This window comes from Tyto alba, unplaced genomic scaffold (assembly GCF_018691265.1).
Source record: "Tyto alba isolate M040663 unplaced genomic scaffold, T.alba_DEE_v4.0 Super-Scaffold_28, whole genome shotgun sequence".
NCBI lineage: Eukaryota > Metazoa > Chordata > Aves > Strigiformes > Tytonidae > Tyto > Tyto alba.
The window spans coordinates 8802738-8818299 of NW_024881302.1; the positions used below are offsets into that span (position 1 = coordinate 8802738).

The 15562-nt window shown below is 41.1% G+C and overlaps 1 protein-coding gene across 1 annotated transcript; it reads right to left on the reverse strand.

The window, feature by feature from the left end:
• Positions 1 to 233: 233 nt before the first annotated feature.
• On the reverse strand, positions 234 to 15262 carry DAGLB (diacylglycerol lipase beta). The gene is made up of 15 exons (XM_032983789.2): positions 15086 to 15262; positions 14331 to 14482; positions 12042 to 12216; positions 11133 to 11394; positions 9924 to 10049; positions 8884 to 9011; positions 7744 to 7870; positions 7295 to 7378; positions 6763 to 6840; positions 6280 to 6360; positions 6057 to 6184; positions 5493 to 5561; positions 5322 to 5394; positions 4055 to 4308; positions 234 to 2598 (listed from the first exon to the last, which is right to left on the reverse strand). Exons 1-15 carry the CDS (start codon positions 15178 to 15180, stop codon positions 2406 to 2408), a joined length of 2025 nt encoding a protein of 674 aa, XP_032839680.2. The 5' UTR covers positions 15181 to 15262; the 3' UTR covers positions 234 to 2405.
• Between the last annotated feature and the right edge of the window lie 300 nt (positions 15263 to 15562).

Sequence of the window (15562 nt, forward strand, 5' to 3'; positions counted from 1 at the left end):
GATCCCATGACGGTGCCAGACAGGACTTCGACACTGTACAGGTGACTTGCACGCCACTGCCAGGGTAGTTGAAACTGAATTGACTTTTAGTGCAGGTTAAAATCGACAACCATTTTCCTAGCGGTGCAGTAGTGGAAGAGAGGTTGGTGTTCACAGGTAAATTCCTTTGGATTTCAAGCAGGGCATTCATGTAGGTACAATTCTGAACCAGTCATTCCCACAACTGTTGTGTAGTAAATGCTTTTCTTGTAGAATCTCTTTTTACTGAGCAATATAACTCGTATTTTAAAACCTTTCAGATGATAGAAAATTGCTTTTTTTTTTTGTAGAGTAGAATGTTAAGGCATATCCTCATTTCCTGTTTTTTTCAGACCCAATAAGTTATATGCTTTCTGAGGAGCTTTTAGTCTATTAACTAGGTGTAAAAATCATGTGAAGCAGCTTTACACATTTAGTAATTTTTGTATTTTAAACCTTTATACTATCACTATTTGCCAGATCTCCTCACCACTGTAACATTACTAACGCAGACAAGTGTTGTTTGTCACTCCATGTACACGTGCAGCATAGATTGAGTAATGGTAACTTGGGTCTGTGAGGTTCCGTAAATTTGTGCTAATGTTCTGTACATTCTAAACTGGCAGGAATACAGTGTTGAACTACACCCTTTCAACCACTAAAGCAAAATTTAAAAGTAAAAGTTGCAAAATTGTGAAGTTTTTACATTGATCTTTTGCTAATGCAATTAGCAGTATGTTTTGCATGTATGACTTAATAAATCCTTGAATCACATGTGTGGTAATGTTTGAGTTTCTGAGCAAGTGTTCTCATTCTTGTACCACCCTCAATCTTCTTCTGGTACCAACAGCATGGTGGTGTAGGGCTCTCCTTGGGCCATGTGTGCTAACCCCAGCTGCTTTCAGTGATGCCTTCATGTTAAGAACCACAATTAAATATGGTACTTTTGGCAACGTTTCTCCAGAGGCCTTGCATTAGAGTTGTTACTAGCTGATACAATGCTTTAAAGCTGCTGCCAACCAGGGAAAAAAACCTGTTTCACAATGTTATATTTTCCTCTAAAACTCCTTCCTTTAACTGCTTGTAAGGTGATGGCTCGGTTGAAGTATGGGATTAAATGTCTCTGGTTTTAGCCTTTTAAAGGTAGAGGCATGCTATAGAGGTTAGCTCCGGGGGAGCTGCAGGACAGGGTGGGTGACTCCCTGCTGCTGCCTCAGGGAGGGAGCTGGTGCTGGGCCTTCACCAGGGGTGCACAGCCGCTGGCCCTTTGAACAGCTACAAACCGCTGAGTTTTGTCACACCCAGCATGCCTGAGAATAATAAAGACAGGTTTTTTAGAGTGCATTTTATTTTGTTTCCATATTAAGTATCACAGCAGGAACATCCACACAGTTATTCTCAACTATATCATAGTACTTTTATGTATTTCTATCAATTTTTTTTTAATAAGAAATGCTGCTGAGCTTTCAAAAAAAACGGCCAAAATAGCTGCACACTAGAAACAAGGAATCCATTTTTTTAAAAATCAGTAAAACTGGTTAAATAATTTTGGGACAATTAGATCAGTACTCATGGTAGTTAGAGCTTGTGAATAAGGCGATGCCAGGGCATGAACAAAGTAATTTTTTTTCTTCTCATTAAGTAGTTTCAGTTTAGTTTAAAATCAGTAAAAGTAGTCATGTGGATCAACAAATATAAAGACAGGTAGATTAAAGAATATTGCACATGTATATCCTAGCAGCATTTATCCACAACACTCCCCCTGCCCTCCCCCCAACCCCCCCCCAACTACCACCCTCTGTAAGAAAAATAGTGCAATCAATCAGAACTCAATCAGACCCACCCACTTAGGGGCCTGCATGGGGCCCGCGCTCCTCCTGCCGCACCCTGGTGCACTCACCCCTCCAGCCTCTCAGGCCATGTCACGCTCCCGGCGCTCCGCTCACACCGCACCTGCCGGGCTGTGCCGAGGTCAGGCACAGGCTGCTCAGACAATGGCGTGAAGTGACTGAAGCAGAACTGGATTGTAATTTTTTTAAGGTCTGACAGGGCTCTGCTGTAATGCATCAGCCAAGCCATCCTCATGCACACCCCTGCTTTGGGCAAGTATTCGGTTGGCGCCTCAGCTCTGGTGTACCAGCTTACACAGGCTTAGCTGGAAGGCTGCAGGCTGTTCCATTTTGTGAAAGCTCAACCTTCAGCATAAATGCAGAATCTGTGCTTTAATCAGCATGAGGTCACTGCAGATGCAAGGGCATTAAGACCCTTGTTTATTTTATGCAATGTGAGAAAAGTACTGAAATCCACTTTCTTACCTAAGTGGAACATGTCCTGAATACTTTAAACCTGCAATAAAAAAACCCCCACACCTCAGCTTTGAGCTGTGGTTATACCACATTGGTGTGACATTCTCGTGTTTGACAGGAAATACACAGTCCACGTTCCTGAGACAAACTGTCCAGAGCCTTGAGCACAACATCTGGCATGTGGTCTGTTATCATCTTGGGACTTATTAAAATGCTGCTGAAGACTGTTTCGTTTGACCATCTTGCCATATATTTAATATCTGAAGAGCACCACCTAGAAAAAAACACCACCACACTGCAAATACAACAGCTCTGACTGCCAGAACTGGTGCTTGAGGCCAAGCCTGGGACACCCTGGAGCCTGCGGACCTCGCTGGGGCAGCATTAGAACCTTCTCATGGTGGGGAGGTGGGTGCCCAAGGAGCTACAGGCCCAACCTGCCACAAACAGCTGGAAACGCTGCTGCTCAGTGTCCCTGAAGGCACCCAGGTACACTGCACCGTAACAGTCAAAGAAGCTATCAAATAATCCTGCTCCGAGAACCACCGGACACAGTCTGAGCGAAGGGGGATGAAGGGTTAAGTGCTGCACCTTCACACAGTTAATGTCAAATTCAGGGAATAAGTCCCTGTGGTAGCAGTAGACCAGACACTAGATCTGGTGCTGCACATACGATGTATTCAGGATTTTATTTCACAGAACAGTGCATTAAGAAAAAAACACGATTAATTGCTGTGCTGTGGAGTAAATGAAGGAAAAGAAATGAACTCAATAAAGTAAAGTAGAAGAGCAGCCATGGAGAAAAGGTGCCTGGTCATAGGTGTTAAGTATATAACTTGTATCAAAACCAGTATCAAAAATGTTAAATATTAAGGATGTGAAACTTAAATAAAATACTAATCTACTCAACAGGAGGAAAAGAAATGGATTTCTTCTCCAGCACTTTTCTTCCCTTGTCTGTACAGTACAGATCTATATTCCCCACCCCCCAAGATGGTCTCCTGCAAGCTGCGGATGCTTTTATTTCTGTTTCAGAATGAAACAAGCACTGTCTTGCCTGTGGGCTGTTTCACATTGCTTTGTCCAAAAAAACCACAGCCAACAAAACACAAACAAAAACCCCCCCTAAACACAACACTGCCCCCAACAAAACTGCAATTCTCACCCTTCCAGCAGTTTCAGCTTTTCTGCTGTCTGTGTCTCACCTTCCTGAGTCCACAAAAAAATCAGCAAAGGACAGGAAAGGAGGCTGCATGGGCACACCAGTTAATGGGGCAACTGGACCTCTCCAGTCTGGCTGGACCAGTATTAGGGGCAATAATCTGCCTCTTTCTCATCACCAATATTCACGTGATTACTCAATAACTAGGTATGCTGTTATCACTTCACTACTAGCAGGACGTAAGACTGCAAGACCTGCAGCCGCAGTGTGCCAAAGCCGAGCTTCACAGTTGTCCTGGTTAAAATTATCCCTTGAGCACATGCAACGTATGGGCAGAATAAGGCACACAGGCATAGAGAGAAAGAGTTTCCAGGGCTCGGAGTGAAACAGAAAGAAGCTGAGTGGCACAGAATAAAAACTGAAAAGCTGGCTAATGTGTAATAACCAAAGATGGGCATTGGAGATGCATGCAGATTTAACACAGGGCTGGAAACATACTTTGAAAGTGAGAAGCAGCTTTAAGTAGATTCTGGGAAAACAGGACAGTGCTGTTCATTATTCTACTTACCTCCTGGAGCTGGATTCTTCTACAACATGGATAATCTTTCCAGGAAGATACAGATGAGGATATTGAGGTGGTGAATTTAAGTGTGATTCATCCTCAAGGGTACTGTACGAAGGTGACCGATGAACCATTAAACTCTCCTCAGCCAGCAGTGGCTGGGTAAGGGCATCTTGGTTTCTGCCATCCAGCTCCGTTGGGAAGTTATCCGGATCTCCTCCAAATACTTCGTACCAACACCCACGCAGCAAAATCTGGTACTGAATTCAGAAAGAAAAACAATTGAACTGAGGTTTGGCATCTCTGCAAGTAACTTATTCCAGTTGTGTGCTTGCACACACATCTGAAATTACAATGAAAAGATTAAAAACTACTATATGCACATGCTCCCCAAACTTTTTGTTTGATAAAATCTCATTACTGAATTCTCCCCACGGTAATATCTATTATTTCACTGATATCTAACCCACGTCTGTAGTAACACTACAGAAAACATGACAATCTTTACCAGTTGAATTACTCTGTGTGGATTCTGCTCTGCAGATTTAAGTTTTCTTGCACCTGCAACTTCTGTCCATTATCTTACCCTGTATTTACAACATCACCCAGGCCCTCTACATGACTCCTCATCCTGGGACTACATGGAAACGTTCTAGGTACATCAGATTTAATTGGAGCTGTTCAGAAATGGCAGTTTTGAATCTTTAAGCCACTCCTCCATACCTCCAGTGTCATCTTGCCTGACACCACACTGTTCCAGCACTTCTAAAACTGTGTTTCTCACTAACAATAAGAGGAGGTAAGCAATTAATACCATAACAGAAAAATATTTGCTTTCCAAATGAATTCTGACAGCAAAATTTAAGTAAAACCACTAATTTGTTTACTTACTGATACTAAATGGTTATTAAAGTAAGTAATCTTACTGATTTTTCATAATTTTAGCTGTTTGTTTGGGTTTTTTTCCCCATTTTAATTTTTAAATAGTTTCCTTTATCAGCAAAACTAGCAAACAGGTAATTTCAGGTCTTGGATGTTGCGCACAGATATCTTCCAGGTCCTGTTGAATCTTAATTTCCAACAAGACAGCTTTATTGGGTAAGAGACCAACACAAATGTCACTGAAGTAAAAACAAACTTTTGTCCCAAAACATGACTGCGACTCTCACTGTTAAGATCAAAAATACATACACCAATTGTTGCTTCATTAAAGCTGGGGGTTAACCCAGGTAACAATTCCACTGACTTTTAACCAGGAACTGCATGTAGTTACCTTGGGTCTGTTGCAGTTTGCCACAATTCTCACTATTCTCCTCTTTAAATCCTCCATGTTGGGCATACTTAGCCTGTTTAAACACACATAGAACAAAGTGAAGCAAAGCCTCCTATTCTCTGCAATCTAACCCAGCCCTGAAAGAACAATTTAAAAACATTTCCATCTTACCTTGCAACAAGGTCCTTTCCAACAATGACTGAAACAATGAAGTGCTTAGTATAATCTGCAAGTGATTTGCTTAGAAAAGAAAAAAAAAAGCAAAAAAAAAGCACTTTAGATACACTATAGAGATATGAACACTTGACTTTTATGACGATCATTATCATTCAACAAAAATACAAATATGTGTCAACAGCAGCAGCATGTGCAGTCAGTTCTTCAGCAGGCTCTCAGATCTACTTGCTACAGATGACAGAGTAACTCCAAGGCTGGTAACAGTATGTGTGGATATCAAACAAGCCAAGCTAGACTAGTCAAGACAGCATTTTATTTCCAAAACATTTATTTTAAACTCTAAATATACTATCTGACAGAAATCACTAGATATAATTCATTCTTTAATATTCCCCCCCAAACTTGACTGGAATTCAAGATGGAGCAAATCTAATTCTAGGGGAGATTGTAAAACAAACTCTTAACAGTCAAGCCCATAGTTATCATCTAACGTATTTGTCAACTGTCTTGAAGATTTTTACATCTTAGACACAGAACCAAATAACGAAAGTCTCTTACCTTAGCAGTCCTCCTGGAGGAGAAAAGGCATAACATCTTAATGTTGGGAAAGAGTTCCTGAGCATGATCGCCAATATAGAAGCTGTTCCACCACCCAAACTGTGACCAACTACCACAAGTTTATATTCCTATAGACAGAAAGAGAAGGCTGAAACACAGACAGACACGGAAAAAGCTTTGTGTAATTTTTCTGGCAAACCAAATTATTTGGAAGGTAACTTACTGGAGCAATTGTGAAAGCCTGGTTTAAAATTCCGTCATTTATTAGCTTTTGATAGATGTAATTTGCAGCTTGAGTTATTCCCTATAAAACAGCATTTAAAGTTAGAACAGAAGGGTGTATCTAATCTGAAGGGCAACACATGTATACTTCAAATACAACACCATCACAGAACAACTTTCTTTTTGCAAAGCTGGTCTTCTCTTTCAACATGCTCCTGACAGAGGTCTAGTTATAACCAAGTGGTCTTGTACGTAATGGTTAAAACGCTTTTGGTATGTTTAATAAGGACATCAAGTCTGACAAGAGGATTATAAATTCTACCTCGCAGTTCCAGAGGCAGTATTTGATGCAACCAAGTCACTGAAATAATTTGTGCAATCCATCTCACAGGGAGAATACTCTTCTGTTTAACTAAAGTATCTCAGGTGTTTACAGTTTTCTTATTGCTGAGATGATTTAAAAACAGCTACAGACTGCACACACCTTATGCACAAAGCCATTCTCGAGAACATCCTCCAGTGTCAAGTCTTCACAATCTGCTGACAGATCAGTGAGAATGTCCTGTAAACACGAGAGTTTTTGTCAGACCTCTCTGCAGGGCTTCATGGCTCATGGGTCACACGCTGCTACTTAACACTGTCACAGGGACACGGTAGAGCTGACTTCCAAGTTTGTAAACAACAAAAGAAAACCCACCATAAACCACCACCCAGGCAAGTACACACAGCAATCACAATTCTCATTTCAGCAACTACGTCCAAGCTGCAAACACAGACATTACGAATGCATCTCCACTCACAGTGAAAAGGAATTACCACTGCCTGCCCTCCACTCTCTCCCAGTGGCACAGGGAGTATTACCCATCCAAGGACAGGAGGGCTGACAGCTTAAGCCTGGATGACTCATACCTGAGGGGGAGTAGCTTTCACAGGTGCCAATGTAACAAAATTTCCTCTAGTTACTAGGAAATCTCCCATTTCTATAAAGCTAATTATATGTATCAGACGGATAATACCTCAAAAGACAAGGTTCCTCTCACTGCAACCACAATAGCTTCTTTTTTGTGATCCAAAGCAACGAAAAAAGGAATCTCATAGATCTGGGAGGGAAAAATATAATCAGTAAATCACCATACTTTTTATAAGAGTAAGCATTTGTCCTCACTTTCTGAAAGCTCCCTTATCAAGCTCTCTATTGTATTATGGAAAGAAGTTGAATTATTTTCTTGTGAAGTTACTAGAACTGTCTTTATTACAATACTGAGACAGATTTATGTCAATCATTTTGTGGCTGTTCCCTTAGATTAGGAAAAAAAAATCAGAACTGAATGTTTCAGGCCCTGTTTTCATTTGGCTTTGCATCTTGCATGTTATAAATGCTGAAGGCAAAGTAGAAACTTCACCTCTTGCTTTCACTGAATTAATCACTAGGTTTTTTTGCTGAATGCCTGTCCAGATTGTTTACCTTGTTATGAAAACTGATATGAATGAAGTCTCTGTACTGCAGTCCTGTTATTTTTAGGATGGATCCAAAGTGAAAGTTATGACGATCACTGCCAGTTATATCAGAATCTGTTGGTCTATTTCCGCAACTAACAAACACAGAAGAGAAAAACTTTCATGTTCAAATTTTTTAGGTTTCCTTTCAAGGAATCAAACTCAGTTACATTTGCAGAAGATTTCTGCTAGGAATCAAATGCTCCTTTCCTTAATATATATATATATTTTTTTTTCAATAGTACCAGTAGTCTGATACAAGATGTTACCTCTGCCCACAAACCTGGTTTTGCCTGAGCAGCATGCCATACATTTTCCATTCAAGGACTGGCAAATACACCATTGCTACAGGACTATCAGCAGAGCAAACAATGCAATAAGAAAAGAATTCTTAAGACTACAGGCTAATGACAGAAAATACAAACAAACAAAAAGGAAATTCAAAACAAATTCTGTGCAGCAGGCTTATCTCATATTTCATCCATTGTATTATGTGACTTCTTTTTTCCAAGTAATTTATATTTCAGGCTAAATAATTTCACATTACTAACTAAGAAAATCATGGTTACAGTCACAAAAGTCAGTGGTCACTTAAATATAGAGTAATCCTACACAGCATTATGCATACTTCAATAATGACTGTAAACATTTTTTTTAGTAAAGGGGGAAAAGGGAATAAAATGGAGGCTGGAGGGACAGGTAACTTTTGCTAATTCCTTTAAGAGAAGGCAAACTGTTGATATATTTTTACTTCTGTACATACATACATGCTCAAAAGGTAGCTCGAAGGTATTTCATTTTAAAACATTTGGTGCAATTCCAATTCTTCCTCTGCTACTTTGCTAAATTAATTTTATTTATCTCAAAAACTTTTCTTAAGAAACAAAAGCTAATCTGCTTCTGAGGGTAGAAAGATGTTGGAATTTCATTTCTACTTTGATGTTTGAATTTGTGAAAGATAACTCCACCAGTCAAACTCACATACTCCCAAGAGTGATGTATTTTAATGCAACAAAAATACTGCTGTTGAAACTATTTTATTTCTGTTAACACTAGTTAAATAAAGTAAAAGGAAGCTATGTATTTTTAAGCTCTTGACTGAACTTACCAGTCGCCATTGAGCTTACAGAGTGCAGTAAATGGGTTGGTGTATACGTAGTAGGGCCATCCATAAGCAGCTGCAGCAAACAGCATGTAGTGAGCAGCATTCTCCAGTTCAATATCCAAATCATCTGTCTGAAAGGACACAGGGAGAGGAAAAAAAGGCGTGTTGGGCAGCCCCAGAATAAAACATGAATGCAGACTAGTGAAAATCAAGGCATGATGAAATATGCACTATGCAAAAGGAAAACCTCAAGGTCTAAGAGGAACCAAGAATATCCACTCATATTCCAGAAAAAAAGTCTGTTTATTTACATAGATACACAGCTCAAGAATCTTGAAAAGCTCTCATTAAATTAGTTTCCTCCAATACTTCTACACCAACAAGCTCAATACTGAAAACAGGATTTGCTCCAAATATGTTACTTAAGGATGTCAAAGGAATGCCTAAAGAGCCTGCAGCAGATCTCTCTGGTAAACATGATCCCATTATACTGGCTGGATTAAAAAGGAATTTGAAAGAAAGTGGTTGAAGTAGAATTAATATACTTCCATGAAACACAGATCAAAATAAGGTAAAATAATTTACAAAGGCATTTTACCATATAAGGTTAGCAAAAATTAGCAAACTGTAACCTGCTTTTGCTTCTTATCTTGTCTGGAGATTTGCAGTAGACATAATTTAAACAGACCTAAACTAAAAGACTAGCTTTTCAGTTCTATGCAAATACTACTAAATATTAGCTTTGTCTCTGTTCCTTTTCTCTCCCAGCTCTTCCACAATAATCAAATGTCCTAACTGGTTCCTTTCTGTACTTAATTCCCCATTCGTATATAAGTTCTACTTATAAAAAGCAGATTTTGACTGCAAACTCATCAAGATGGTTTTACTGCATGTATTAATAATTTAAATTGTTGTGAATTTTTATGAGTGTTTAATCTTGTTAAAAAAATAAAAACCCCTTGTGCAAAGAACTGCATTTTGATTTGATCTGGCACCATCTCCTAGAGTAACTGCACCAGAGACTGCCAACAACCCTATCGTACCACAAGAGATGGTGGAGAATGACACAGGACTTCTTCAGGCTCTTTGGGGCAACTTTCCATTTTGTCTTGCTCTTGATGGAGCAGAGTCAAACCAGCTGCTATGTCACTTGGCACCAGATCAGTGTCCTGTATAAAGAAATGAAAAAGCGCTTGAAACCATCCCCACACCTCAACATGGTAAAACTATTTCATAAGAAAATGCACATGGAATTCTATTTTTTCAGTTTATGTACTTCACTCACAATGTGCATTGGAGAAACAGGTCACAGCAGCATCTAACCTCCTACCCCTTCTGTGCATACTGAAGGTTTTCTTCAATAAGACCGATGGTAATTCTACACTGGAATTCCATCACTTAACAAAACACCCAACAGAGGACCCACTCAGCCATATAGCAAATAATGATCCAGACATTATGGATCACTGTTCTATACCACCATGTGAAAAGTTCTCTATACGGAGAACAACTAAGAAGGATTTTACACAGGAGGAGACTGAAGGGGTTTTATTCAACTATCTGGGGCAGTCACCTCTCCACACGACTTACGTCCTTTACCCTATAAACCACTGAGTAGGCCGTACCTATAAATCAGTATGCCTAAGCATTTCTTAATAAACAAGAACTAGTAGTCTTGAAATCACAAACAGACTTCAAAGTCAATGCTGACCTGTGTCTGCCCAAGCAGTAGGTGACATAAACTTGAGATAAAACAACACTCCGATTTGGAAAACACTGTTTCCAAAAAGCAACCTTCTGCATGTGCACATTCTAGCCTGGTATGTGCTCAGAATGGGAAGACTGCCTTAACATACTGGGGGGCTCACTTTTTTAATTGTCAGAGAGCAGTCTGATTCTTTGCTATGGGTATGACTCCTTGCTCATCGTCAACAAGAAAAATGCCTCCATCTTCACATACCGAGGAAAAGAAAAACACTCTTGTTCTCCTGACTAGACACTCACCTAAGGAGAAAGAATACTGTCTTACACACTTGTGAAGGGAGAGAAACCCTTGTTCAAGTGAGGGGAAAATCAGTGTTGTATACCCTGTACGAGAATCACCTTTAGTTTTGAAATTGGCATATTCAAAGGCACCTCATTTCAAGGCACGGGGTAGCAGGGACCTCTGGCTAAACAAAGGTACATGCGTGTTGCAATGTCTGCAAATTCAGAGTTAGTCAAAAGAACATAAAAAAAGCTTTCATTCTTACTGAAAAGTAGTTGCGGAAAAGCTCTGCAATACTTGTAAAAGCCACTCGATGATCATCATCTTGCACAATACAACAACACAGTAACCGGATTCTTTTTTCCCAGACTCTGGTGGCAGTGTTCTTCACATTATATAGCAACTGCCCTGACTGACTGCTTTCCAGGTTCCGATTCACACTATCGGTGAGGTAAAACGTCTTTTTCCCCCCAAGAGGATCAAAGACGATTACAACTCCAATGATGGTAAAGATGATGATAACCCAGCTGCAAAACAGAAGGAAGCGGGATAAAAAGACCATGAAACCAGATAATTCTGACAAGTACACAACAAAACACAACTATAGATCCTGACAGAGAAAAAACAAAGTCAGGTGTGAAATACCATGTGAACAGCATCTGTTACTCTCTTAAGGGTGCATGTTTTGTTATTGTGTTTTCAATGCACTAGGCACAAGAACAAGGCTGTCCGCTCATTTCACACAGGGCACCAAACTCAAAATCACAATCCCGTGCTTTGGAAATAGCAACCCAGTGGTGTGAAGGCTCCATTTTCACTACCAGTGATCTAATAACCACCCTCTTGACATTTATCCAGTCTTCTATATTCCCATCTATCTCTTACCCTTTCTGATCTTCACCTTTATTTCTTTACTCTAGCACATGCTCTCTCAAGACAAGTAGCTCAAGCTTGTTTAGGGAAGGATACCAACTCATTCTAGATGTCTAGATTTAAAAAAATCTTCTCCTTCCACAATGAAAACCCTTTTATGAGAAACCACAATAATTTATAATAAATATAAAAGTCTCCAACTGCTGCAAAGCCTTCAGTAAGCACATATATAAAAAAAAGTAAGCGATATTTTCTTTTCATGTATACTATCAAGCTTAGATTTGGGGGAAGGCACCTTTACCTTGCAATAACTGTCCCAATGATGACATTTATCACAGTCTTCTCGCAGCGCACACTGCTGTCTGACACCCACACAGCTCCTACGACAGCCCAGATGAATTCAGGCAAATAGAGAAGTAGGCGAGTATAAAGTAGCTTGGGAAGTGATTTTCTTGGGCCCGGATTAGAAATTGTTCCTGAAATTACAGGGAGAATTTAAAACAAAAACTATTTATAAATGCATCTTAAGTACACAAAACCCCACCTGGATATATGAACTTTCTGAGCTTTACAGAATGTAAGAAACTTATTTAAAGTATAAAATATTTCCATACTGTAGAAAGCTATCACTGAATCTGAGAAAAGAAAAAAAACAATGGGTTTATAGCTGTCATTCTTAGAATCTACTCTACTAATACCCAAAATCACTCTCTAGTCTGAGACAGTTCTGCAGTGAACCTGAGGCAGTAGTGCTGCACCCAGCAGAAGTCAAAGTGGCATACTGAAGCACTGGCTCACCTACAGTTCCTCAGGACTCTCGGTGCCTGCTTTTATTATTATTCTATTTAGCCTTTAGTTGGCTGAAATATTTCATTTTTAGATGCTATTTTGCTGGGCCACATTGAAGTTTTTTTTATTGAGTCACTAAATAATAAACTCATTCACATTCTTATTTAGGAGAACAAAAGTAGGACTATTACCAGGACAAATACTTCTCAGACTCTTTTCTGTATTGTTAGCTTACTAATAACCTCTTCCCTTTAGCACTCTTAGGCAATAAAAAGGGGAGTAATTTTTGGCCAGCATAGCTCCTTAAACCAGTTTGTTGATTGCAGAGTAATAAGGTGGTAGGGTGTGTGTGCTCATGTGTAGGCAGGATAATTTATAAAGGCTTAAAACACTGCAGAACAAAAACACCTTTGGAAACTAGTTTCCAGTTATAAAGCTGTGGTTTACATCCAGTGATAAAGCTGTTTAAAAAGCCCTTGATCCAGTGGTCACTTATTCCCATTCTCACGCTGGAGCCTGAACTGTAACAGCACAGTTGCTTACACAGACACAATCAGGTGGAACTGTGGTTCCTGAAAATAATTTCTTTCCTGTCCCAGCACCACAACCCAGAGTATGAGTTCTCCAGTCAGGTTCACCACTGGCATCCCTAATGCCCATGCCAGTGCAAGGGGTGGTGCAAGAACCACTGCTCCCAAACCTATTCATTATAACCACAGTTCAAGACATCTCACCATTAATTTTCTTGGAATTTTAGCCTCAGAATTCTTCCATTTCTTAGTTATAGTGGCCTTGTTGCTATACTCTTATACTATACAACTCTTTTCTCCCTGCTATTTACAGTTACATCTCTCACCTCCTCCACTTTGATATAAATATAAGTAGCATTACTTGTCTTATCTTCCTTTCCCTCCTCTGGAAATTGTAGGAAAATCAGTGGTTAGATTCAAGGCCAGGATTATCATTCACCTCCCTGCTCTGCCATAAATTCTCTTCATACACTCTTTATGCTTCTTTCCACGTAAATAATTTAAATACTTAATCATTAAATACATCACATTTATTTACAATGGGATGTGAGAACCAATATATTAGAAATTGTGCAGTCTCATCTATTACTCGAGAGTTCACACACATATTTCAAATTAATCATCCTAGTATTACTTCGATAATGAGGTGCCTCACCAGGAAAAAAAGCTTTCCTAGCATTTTTTAACCCAAAACAAACCATTTCTACAAACGACTAGAAGCTGCATTTGGGTCCTTACTCCTGTTTCACTTCAAGCCGTAAGTCCTGTTCTATTTAAAAGTACTTAGTGAATTAGTTTTACTCTGACATTTATATGTATCGCTTTCCTGTGTGTGTTTTTTCCTAAGCAACCCACTGCAGGTAACGAACTTTCACAAGACATGACTAAATATGCCCATGCAAGGCAAAGCTAACATGATACTTCAGATGAGAAATTGATTTTGAATACATTCCTGTCAGAGTCTGAGCAGTGTTCCATTTGAAAGCACATGCTAATGGTGAACACAGACGCAGTTTTCAAGATGCTCTGATGGCAATGAACGTGTCACTATTAGCTGCATTAAGCTACTGTGTCCATTTATTATTTTAGATTCCCAACAGAGGTAATACTATTAAGGCAAATACATTAATCTTGAAAGTTTCTCAAGTTTGACTATCATTAAAGCACTTGAATTTTTTTTCATTTTTAAAAAATGTCATCTCCAGGTTAAAAACCCCATATATATTACAATCCTACTAGATAAATATAGAACATAATTATTAACTATTTACCTTGCATACTGATGTATACAAGAGCAGACAAGACACATATTATAGAAGCCAAGAGAACGAGGAGGACAAGCAAGTAGCTGTGCAGTAATCCTCCACCGGGACAGTTAAACTGCCCCTTATGCACTGTGTAAAGAGCAAGAATTCCAATCCACCTACAGGGAAGTAAGATAATAAAAGTTATAGTTGAAAGGGAAGAGTACACACTGCAAAGCGATCACCTGATAAGTAGTTTTTATCTTAATGAAAGCATTCCACAAAGATTAAGAGAAAGGGAGTTGTTATATAAGGAATTTGTCAGAATTAAACGTCTGTACGAATACTCGGCAGAAATGACAAGGTCGCTTGCAGACCGAGTGACAGGCTCCCCTTACGGCGCTACTGATCGCCAGAGATGCCAAAGGACCCACGCTGGTCTAAACAAAGGAATCATCACGTTAATTCCTGAGGTAATGAAACCACATTAACGCTAGTCAGCGATTAAATACAACCAAGCGAATACGGTTCCGCGTGTACAGAAGGCAGCGCGGTGATTACAGACGCTACGGGATTACCGCGGGCAAAGGGCTCCACCACAGAACCGCCCGCTTCGCCCGCCCTGGCGCAACGGCTCTGACGGAGGGGACAGCGGCCGCGCCACCACCGCCGAAACCCCGCTCAGCCGCCGCGGGCCGGCCGCGCCAGCGGGACCAGCCAGCGGCGGGAAGCGGCCCCCGGGGAGGCGAGCACCAGTCCGGCGGCCGCGCGCGCCGCCTTACCACACCAGCCTGACGAAGAGCTCAAAGGCCCCCGGGAGGACGAAGTCGTCGCTGCCGATGGCCCAGCGCCTGCCGAACACCACCAGCCCGGGCATCCTCCGGGCCGCGCCGCCGCCGCCGCTCTCGTCCCCGTTCTCGTTCCCGCTGCCGCCCGCCCCCCCGCGGGCCGGCTGTGCGTCACGCCGTACCACGCGGCGCCCCAAGCTGCCCCGCGGACATGCCCCACCCTCTCCACGCCCGGATTGGACCAAGGCGCGCACGCGCCCTGGGTGGCCGCGGCCCTTCCCACCGCCCCGCGCGCGGCGAGGCGAGGGCTCCTCCCCCAAGCGCGTGCGCACGCGGCGGCCCCACCCGTTAAACGGCCGCCGCGAGGCTGAGGGGGCGCGGGGTAAGGGCGGGGACGGTGCCCGCGAAGCCCCGGAAAACCAGCAAGAAGGCGCAGGGGCGGCAGCGAACGGCAGGGCAGAACGCTGCCGC

Bases quoted from the DNA above. Each gene is read 5' to 3' on its own strand.
- DAGLB (XM_032983789.2), bottom strand. From the start codon at position 15,180: ATGCCCGGGCTGGTGGTGTTCGGCAGGCGCTGGGCCATCGGCAGCGAC. The intron at 11,395-12,041 runs GTAAAGGTGCCT...TCTGTTTTGCAG, and splicing joins ATTGGGACAGTTATTGCAAG to CTGGGTTATCATCATCTTTA. The intron at 5,395-5,492 runs GTAAGATGGAAA...GTGTTTAAACAG, and splicing joins GGAAAGGACCTTGTTGCAAG to GCTAAGTATGCCCAACATGG.